Consider the following 10027-nt stretch of genomic DNA (forward strand, 5'->3'; position numbering starts at 1 on the left):
TATAGTACAGGTCAGTGAGAGATCTGATCAGAGAGCATTAGAGACACACAAAGAATTTGCAAGCGTGCGAGTGACCAAAAACAGTATGCGAGAATGACCGAGAGACGTGGGCAAAAGAATGAATTGTAGAATGTAATCACGGGAGTGACTAAAAGAGCGAAGGACCCGGTTATTGAAAGAATGACTTATGACGATGAATGAAGACAGAGGCGAATTAAGACTAAAATCGAAGAACGGCGGCAAATTCTGTACCCCATAGCATAATCTATCATAAATCCGCCTGTGTTGTGAATACTCGTTTGTTAAAATATCGAGACATAGTAATACAAGATATTTAATATATAAATATAAAATTTTAACAATTTGTGAATATTGGTTTCACAGAAAAATTCTTTATAAAGAATGAACATTTTTTTGACAGCTTATCTTTCTTTTTGTGTTACGGTCTCGAATGATATCGTCTGGAAAAACAACGCGTAAAAATGAAATCACGAAATGTATTTCGTCTGCCATCTACAAAACTCGATTACGTCAATTAAGGTTCTTGGACCCGCTTCTCGCAACTTGAGCTGAGCTCACCCGTCTTCGCCATCGTCGTGTTCTGTGATGGCTGCGAACCATTCTGCTGGTTCGAATTAGTCCCCACTTCTTCTTCAAGAATGTTCAGGATCTTGCTCTTGACGGAAAGCGAACTAGTCGCGGACAGCTTCCTCATGTAAGGTAGCAGAGACCTGAAGAAATTGACGTCCGGGTCGTTCCTGTCCTGATGCATCAGTTCCATCCTCCATTTCATGAGTTGCGCTCGCTCCCATCTAGCCTCGTCCGGGGAATTCCATCTCGAATCTTCTAGTCCCGATTGCGAGGAGGAGACGTGTCCGTCATTCATGACACTACGCTTCCTCTTGTCTACGGGTGACGAAGCCACGATATGGACAGGCCCGAAAACTGGATGATTCGGGATTCCGCTGGTACTCGGGCCGCCGTTTCCATTGGAAGAGTGTCCTCGGGGGGTCTCGTCGCCACCCTCGGATGTCGAAGTAGACATATCATCAGATTCTGAAAGACGAATTTCGCCGGAATCGAACTCGGGATTAGGCGTCTGAGATCTCGGAGTGTGGAGATGAGAGCAGCAATTCGGTATCACCTCGGCGGTTCCGGGTTCCCTTTTGAGTCTGTGGCACATGCATTTACACGCAGGTTTATCGTTCTTCGTCACGTCATCTACAAGATTTGAAGACACATGGCACGGTGAATAGATACTAGAAACATTAACTGCGAAAATATACTACATACGTTTCATATCATCTTAGGCCGATCGCCCAATGGCAGCGGATTAAAGCGATAAACCAGTCGTACGCAGTTGTCCGTATTCACGACTGATCCATCACTACACAGAAAGTAAGAGAACGTCATCCACTGCAAACGATTTTTAGCGAGAGACATCAGAAGAGGAGGAATCGCAGACAACACTTAGATTGGGATCACGTGTCTTGTATTATCTGCGCATGCGCAGTATAGTTGTTCAATGTTTTCGCACCATCGCTGCGCCCCCCGCCACGTTCAGTTTCTCTCTGTGCACACGAATCTCCCTCCCTCCTCACCCGCGTGAGCATGAAAGCTTAAAATTTGATTTTTGCCGTTCAACTAGTTGTGATGTTAAATGGTAATCGATTTACAGGAACGCCTTCTCCGAGTTTTCGCCAGATGTCTCATTAAGTATGGTTTTTACTAAATAAATTTTCCCAGAAATTTTAGCTTTTCAATATTTACTCAAGATTATTTGGCGAACACACTTCTGCATGTAGTGCAGTCGCGAACTGAGTAGCATGAAGGAACTTTCAGTGGACGACGTCAGATGCCCTTAGTCGTCGGATTCGCTATCGGCTATTGCAACACTATCTATAGCAGAAGGTCGGGCGAAGCTCGTGGTCACTGAAGTTATTCCACATGTAGCCACTGGATATAGAAGACCGACGCAAGTGATATCTTTACTTTCCCTTTGCAGTGCAGTCGAATCCCGTTATAACGAACTGCAAGAGACCGGAGAAATCACTTCGTTACAACGAAATTTCGTTATAAAGGAATTCCAGGTGTTTGTATTGTTCCTATGTAAACTTATCTGGGGGATTAAAAAAAGGGTTCGTTAAAACGAGACTTTCGCTATAATGGTATTCGTTAAAACGGGATTCGACTGTATATCCAGTGACTATAGGTGAAATAACTTCTTCAGTTACGTCACGAGCTTCACGTGGAGGCCTCCCGCTATCGATGGTGTTGGCTGTTGCCGCTCGCGTAGCTTATCGCACGTTGTCGCTTCCAGTGGACGACCGGCCTTAGGGTACGAACACACTGCACGCGGGTTTCTGATTCTGCTAGTCGGCGTCGTTGCTGATTGGTTAGCAGCGCCGACGTTGTAGAATCGGAAACCAGCGCGACTATGTTCATACCCTTACACGAAATGACAGAGACATCGAAGAAAAAAATATATAGAACTGAACAACTCTTACCATTAGGGCATTCCCCAATATCCTTGTTGTTCACCTTCGTATAATGAGCATGGTCTCGGGGCAAAGTGTAGACTAACTCTTCAGAAGCGTTTTCGTCGACCCCGCCCTCCTCCATGGGCAGTGGTAGAGATTCGATTTCAGTTTTCGATGCGCACGGGATCGCGTTGCACACCAAACTGTTTCTCTTCTCGTCCACGAAAGAACAGCCTTCGAAATGGTCGCTACACACATGGGAGTTTGTGTAGAGCTCTATCAGAGGAATCTGGAGCAAGTCGAGGTTACACGCGGCTTCGACCCATAGTTTGGATCTGGAAAAGGAAACGCAATTCTATTAACAGGGCGAAAGCAAAGCTGACATGCACTGTGCAGGGCAAAAAAACCGTAATCATTTCTATTTTCCGCCAATTGTTGCTCTTTTATACCTTGAAATGCTATTATTTACATATTGGTGTTGATGTTTTGTGAAGTAATAAGCCAAATATCTTTGAGGAAATCTGATTCTTACCTTTGACGGTCCATCGGGAATTGGAACAGATGCTTGCCTGGTGTTTCCGATGTGTTCCGACATCCACTGAAGTCACATTTAAGGATCGGGTGATCTGGACTTGGCTTTGGAGAGGACATCATCGCAATTATTGGAAGATACGACGTAATAGCGAGCGACAACGAGAGACTAAAAACGAGCCCTTCGTTGACAAAGTCGGTTGCCTGACCGCCAACCATCGCAAGATGTCGCGGTTTTGTTTATCTTTCCCCCACCCCACCGCTTTCTTCTCCACGAAAAGGGACTAAGTAGATTCGTTCAGCGGAATTTTTTTCTTCAAAATTCTCTGACCATATATTTTACGTTACATTATTTTAAACAGTATAATTTTGCTCCATAATTGTAAGCTATATTTTTGTAAAAGTGGGATTTTTTTTTTTTTTAACAGTGAGAAATAATCTTAGTGAAAAAAATTACCTAGAATTTGGTGGGGTATTTTCAAACGAAATTTGGTGTAAAATTGAATTTTTATGCTTGAATCACGCATCTACATGTGTATTGGCGCTGGAAAAACTGGAGATCGTTGTGAGGACATCATTAAAGATTCGCCGTAATAACTAGGGTGACCATACGTCCCGTATTTCCCGGGACAGTCCCTGTATTTTCTGTTTTTTTGGCCGTCCCGACTTTTTGGCAAAAGTGTCCCGATTTTTCCCGTATTTCACACGAAGCCTACTTGAATTTTTATTCTTTATTGAAGTCAAAGATTGAAATTATTTTTCAACTCATAAATTATTTTACGATAATTACAACTATATATGGGAATATTAATCTCCCACATTTGCCTTGGTAAACGGTTTTTTTTTTTTCGTGGAATACATTTTAATCCACTGCAATTTGCATTTCCCGCTATTGTGATTTTTCCATTATTTCAACAATATTTGGCAACTTTGTTTGGTTTTGGCGATAATTGGCAATGTCCCGTATTTTCCCGTAATTGTAATCCCGATGTCCCGTATTTCTCTTGAGGAAATATGGTCAGTCTAGTAATAACAGACGACAACGAGGGACTAAAAAAATTAGAACCCTTTGTTGATAGAGTCGGTTGGTTGTAGTACCATCCATCGAGCTTGATGGTACCATCACAAGATGGCGCCGTTGTTTTATCATTCCCCCCCCCCCCATCTTCTCGCAAGATGGGACTACCTAGATTCGTTCAGCGGATTTTTTTTTAATGCCTTTACTGACCATATTAGTTTATATTTTACGTGACAGTACCGTATTTTTGTTCTGTCCCAACCAGTTATCTGAAAATGATTTCGCACGCACTACTAACCAAAATTTTGAGGTTCCTTTTTTCAAAATAAAATAAAATTACCAGTAAAAAAAAAATAATTAAAACAATTGATAATTAAGAAAATTGAAAAAAATTGCCTAAAATTTAGAAGAGTATTTTCATTCCTCAACGAAAGATGGAGTAAAATTGAATTTTGATGCGTGAATCAACACACGTATCCATATCGTGGTTCACGGGATCTTTGCCCCCGACATATCGCCCCTAGCACGTTTCGTCTTCGTTACATTTGGCCCCCGGACATTTCGTCTGCCCTGACCATATGAGCGACCAGGTTAGTGACCAATTGAGTGACCCTATCAGCAATCAAGTGAGTTGGACATTTACTCCCCTGAAATTTCGCCTGCCCTGACCGTATGAGCGATGGTATGAATGACCGTATGTGTGAACAGATGATTAATGGTAAGAATGACCATGCGAGTGACCATATGAGTGATAAAGTAGTTTGACATCTACTCGTGACACTTTGCCTGCCCTGACCAAGTGAGTTAACCTAACCACTTACCCGCCCTAACCACATGAGCAATGGCATGAGTGACCGCATAATGAACATATGAATGATTGTATGAGTGACCGTATGAATGGTCAGGTAAGTTATTTTATATCGGTAGACATTTATATATACCGATCGGCATTTCACCTGCCCTGACCGTATGAGTGACCGTAGAAATGACCGCAGGAGTAACAAAGTGAGTGATCAAGTGAGTGACCGTATGAGTGATCAAGTGAGTGACCGTATGATTGACCAAGTGAGCGACTACGTGAGGTGAACTGGATATCTCATTTAAAACGTATTAAGCGTGACAGGGGGGGTCACGCTTAAAGTATTACATTTACCACCCATTAGAGGGAGGGATGAAGAGAGGGATCATCTTTGCAGACACTCACCCAGTCAATCATTCGGTCACTCACTTGGTCACTCATATGGTCATCAACTTGGTCACTCATACGGCCACTCACTTTGTCACTCATTCCGTCACTCACTTGATCATTATTAGGTCATTCATTCCGTCACTTACTTGATCATTATTAGGTCACTCATACGGTCACTTGCTTGGTCATTGTTACGGTTACTCATATGGTCACTCACTGGGTCATCATTGCAGTTACTCGTATGGTCACTCACTGGGTCATTATTACAGTTACTCATATGGTCACTCACTATATCACTCATAAGTGAAGCACACAGTCACTCACTTGGAAACTGAAATAAGTACTCACTCGGTCCTCATTTATTCACCCGTATGGTCAATCACTCAGTGTAACTCCCTTGGGCACTCATACCTTCACTCACTTGGTCACTCATACAATCATTCATATGGTCACATCATTTAGTCACTAATACAATCATTCATATGGTCACATCATTTGGTCACTCATACAATCATTCATATGGTCAATCATTTGATCACTCATACAATCATTCATTTGGTCAATAATTTGGTCACTCATACAATCATTCATATGGTCAATCATTTGGTTACTCATACAATCATTCATATGGTCGGTCACTCGTACGGTCAACTACTCGGTTACTCATTTGGTCAATCACTCACTTGGACACGCATACGGTCACTCACCCATACAGGCAATTACCACACTCATAGATATTGTCACTCACTTGGACACACATACGGTCACTCACCCATACAGGCAATTACCACACTCATAGATATTGTCACTCACGTGGTCAGTCATTCTGTCACTAACTTAGTCATTTGTACGGTCACTAACTCACTCTTAAAGTTGATTTCACACTCTCTTGGTCATTCACATGGTCTTATATGGTCACTCACACAGTCAGTCATACGTTCAGGGCAGGTGCGAAAATTTCGGGGACGAAACGTCCCAGGGGCCAAATGTACCACTTTCAATTGAAATTTCGGAAGAAAATACCTTTCATATGCTATTATAATCAATTTCTGTTAATTTCAATGTTATTTGAAGGCTATGAACGCAAAAAATTTATCTTTAATAAATTCATTGCGACCTCTGAGCCATACAACGATAAATCGCCAAAAGGCCCTTGGCCCGCGGACCAAATATGGCCCCGCGGGGTTATCTGATGCGGCCTGCCCTCCTCAAACCTAATTTTGTAAAAAAATGAACTAAGCGGCGCATCTACAGATCGCTTAAGTGTCGCGTGGTACAAAACCAGAACATTTAAGAGGCCCGTGGCACAGTTTCAGATCACTTAAAGTGACCCGGGACACGGTTCCAGCGATCCGTGACACATTTAGAAATCCCTTGAGTGACATGTGACGTAGTTTTAGAGCACTTGAGTGGCCCCCAGGGGCAGTTCTACATCACTCAAGTTAACCGCGGCACATTCTTAGATTATTTAAGTGTGATCCGCGGCATATAATTACGGATCAGTTGAGTGATCCGTGGCACAGTTCCACAGCACTTAAGTGGCCCGGACACATTTCCAGATCACTTGGATCCGCGAAACATTTAGAGATCACTAAAGTGGCTCTGTAGGGCACTTACCAATGGAGGGGGATGTTACCTCAAGTGCCCACAAACTATCGAAAGGTGTTTTTCGTTTTTGGTGCGCAGAGTAAGATGCCATTAAGAATAGTTCCTATTTTCACAAAGGGTGGTTGATGACGTAAGCATTATCCAAACCCCCTCCCCCCCCCCTGTCATCAAAAGTCAGCAAATCGGAAACCCCTTCCCCCCATCGATGATGACGTAATACTTGTACGGCCCCTTATCAGACGCGGGACCCAGTGCGGTGTAAATAAATTTGGAGTTCCTTGGATCCCCTGATTTTATGTGTTGGGGGGGGGGGGAGAGGCGGGGAATCTCGGAGTCCAAAGAGTTTCATACATTACCACAGAATGTACAGGAATACTATTACTATTTAACATGCACAACTCGTTCGTACACATTCCTCCAGAGGGATTTTTAACGAATTCGTACACGTTCGAATGTGTGTTCTTGAGGGTATGTGTGGCCCCCCTAACGTATTTATAGCGATAGGCGGCTTTTTCTCTCAGTCCAGTATATTTTCTGGATTTTATGCCAAGGTGAACGCGGAAAGAAAAGTCATATGGTCTCCGCCGGGGCTCGAACCCACTCCCGCCTGCACCAGATGCATTGGATGCTTGCCCGGAATGCAAGAGGGGCCTGGGTTCGAATTTCCGCGGAGACCATATATGACTTTCCCTCCGCATAAAACCCAGAAAATATGTTTCCTAACGAATTTATGGTGTCGGAATTGTTCTCGTTTCGTCGTATTGCTGGTGCTGCCATCGGTCTTCCGTATTTTAAAGACGTTAAAAACGCACAGTACCGTGTTGTAGGTCTTCCTGCTCTCCGTGGAGAGAGACTTTTTTAAATGGAGGCCATTTTCACGCAGCCAAGTTGGGAAAACCGCAGAAAATCAACATCATCTGACCACCACTGTGTGTCAACTGGGTTCGAACCTGTATCCTCACGATGAGAGAGATCCCTTTTACATTCATTTTCACATACGGAATTTGGATAAATCTCCCGAATTCTCATATCCAAAGTTGGCAGCAATGCATTTACATGAGATTAAGAGAGAGAGACGTGGATGCGCTTCTCTCGTGTGAGAGCTGGAGCTGATCTGTGGTGTTCTCACACACACAATGCTTTTCGGACCAACGGAAGGGTCATCCAGTCACGTGATCATTCCGTGCTTCAGTACAGAATGTATTGAGATTCTTTCACGTGACCAGAGCGTGCTTGGTAGGAGAGCCAATGTTCAAAATATAAAACAAGAAGAAATAAGAAGACATTCCCGCACGTACCAATTCGTTATAGGTTCCGTAGAGGAATATGGACGAGGTGCATGTGTGGTTTAGTAGTAGTAGTAGAGTTCTGGCAGCCATTCGGTCCCTCAAGCGATCTGGAACTGTGCCGCGGGTATCTTAAGTGAATCTGTGAATGTGTCGTGGGTTACTTCAGTGATCTGGTAAAGTGCCGTGGGACGCATGAGTAGTCTGGCACCGCGCGGCAAGTTACTCAAGTAATCTGGAAATGCGCCACAGGCCAAGTGGCGCACACTCGATTCTGCAAATGGGCCACAAGTCGCAGCTGTGGTGGTCGACTGCTCGTAGTGACGGACTCGCATCGCGAGGATCCGGGTTCGAACCCCACCGTCGACACAGTGGTGGTCGGCTGAAGTTAGTTTCCTGTGGTTCCCGACTTTGAGGAGCAAATGCGGGCTGATATCCGTGTTAAAAAAGTCTCGCAACAGAGGGCGACAAGGCCTACATCGGGACAATTATTCAGTCGTTACACTTCACTCATAGCTAGAAAAATCGGTGGCAGATGACGAGCATTACACAGAAACAAACTTTACAGTTAGATTCACAACGCGAACACGCACATTCCAACGTGTTCAGATTTGTTAGAAGTTCCGCAGAGGAAAATGGAAGAGGTGCATGTGTGGTTTAGTAGTAGTAGTATTAGGTCAAGTGATCTGGAAATGTACGCGGCCCCCCCCCCTGAAATGCTATGAAATTATGCGACGGGTCACTCAAGAAACCTGTAAATAGGGCGCGAGACATTTGAGTGATCTGGAATTGCACCGCAAGTCATAGGTTTTAGAATTTTGTCAACAAAAACGTGGCAACATTTTCCATTCATTTCAATAAATCCCCTGTTTTGGAAATTCCTGCCCTTTTTTGCTCCTTTTCTGAATTTCTACGGGCAGCAGCAATGGGTCTGCTGCTGCTGCTGCCCGTACTAAATACATACGTCTGGTAACCCCTATATAAGTATGAGTCAGCGGCGATTCGCAACCTGCATTCCAAGCGTGTTTTGTCGTATGTATGTATATACGCGTCCTATAAAGGCGCATTCGGTCCAAACTATCGACGTTCAAAGTAGACATTGGTATTCCGAAGAGGTATCACGTGTCGAATTGGGAACAATGGCAGGAAGACCGACGGAATCGTCGTTCTGTTCGTTGTGAATCATCGCCAGTATCTGAAGTATCAGAATTCATGATCTGACGGAAATTGTCAACTTCAGAAGAAAGAAAAGAAAGAAGAAGATGAGCAGGTGTGTGTGTGTGTCGTCTCAACAGGTGTAGAGAGTCCAGTTTTTGGTCGGACGTGTCTTCTACGGTTTTTCTGTGATATTTTCAACCTTCAAAACAGGTGGATAATTTATTTCGCTTTATTTGACCTTTTGTTTAATATGGCAACTGTTGGCAGGTGCGGATCCAGGACGATGTGACGGGAGGGAGCGAATTGTGTAAGTTCGGTTTGATTCGTCCCGTATTATACGGGACAGACAAAATCTCCCGTATTATTTGGCTCTTGGGAGAGGTGTTCGTTCCCATCGCAATTCTCCCCTGGATCCACAACTGAGTGAAGGAAGACATCTTCATTTACGACTGGAACGGAGACAGACATCTTCTGCTGCGGATAGAGCGGAGGCGGGCGGATCCGGGGCAACTTATTGTCCCAGGGGCATCGTCCCATTCCGTATTTCACGGGGCAGACAAATTCCCCATATTTCTTAGGGGCCATTCAAGTATTACGTAAGCAGCCATTTTTATCCCCCTCCCCACCCTCTTGTCAGCAAAAGTCAGCAAAACACTGATTCCCTCCCCGTCAGCAGCTTAGAATATTTCATATCTTCAAAAAGGGGTGGTTGATGACGTAAGCAACCTTCAAACACCCCCCCCGATGCTGACGTAAT

General features: G+C 44.0%; 1 protein-coding gene across 1 annotated transcript; it reads right to left on the minus strand.

Moving 5' to 3' along the window:
* Positions 1–318: 318 nt before the first annotated feature.
* Positions 319–3226, minus strand: LOC149085732 (uncharacterized). The gene is made up of 3 exons (XM_089232377.1): positions 3013–3226; positions 2508–2815; positions 319–1221 (listed from the first exon to the last, which is right to left on the minus strand). The coding sequence occupies exons 1-3, from the start codon at positions 3132–3134 to the stop codon at positions 536–538; spliced, it is 1116 nt and encodes a 371-aa protein (XP_089088503.1). The 5' UTR covers positions 3135–3226; the 3' UTR covers positions 319–535.
* Positions 3227–10027: the final 6801 nt, after the last annotated feature.

This window comes from Pholcus phalangioides, unplaced genomic scaffold (genome assembly GCF_987345545.1).
Source record: "Pholcus phalangioides strain wild (caught in Gottingen) unplaced genomic scaffold, Ppha-v1.0 ptg000005l_1, whole genome shotgun sequence".
Taxonomy (NCBI): domain Eukaryota; kingdom Metazoa; phylum Arthropoda; class Arachnida; order Araneae; family Pholcidae; genus Pholcus; species Pholcus phalangioides.

Coding starts and splice junctions, on each gene's coding strand:
- LOC149085732 (XM_089232377.1), bottom strand. CDS start 3,134: ATGATGTCCTCTCCAAAGCCAAGTCCAGATCACCCGATCCTTAAATGT. Junction 2,816..3,012: donor TTCCCGATGGACCGTCAAAG/GTAAGAATCAGA, acceptor TTCCTTTTCCAG/ATCCAAACTATGGGTCGAAG. Junction 1,222..2,507: donor TATTGGGGAATGCCCTAATG/GTAAGAGTTGTT, acceptor CAAATCTTGTAG/ATGACGTGACGAAGAACGAT.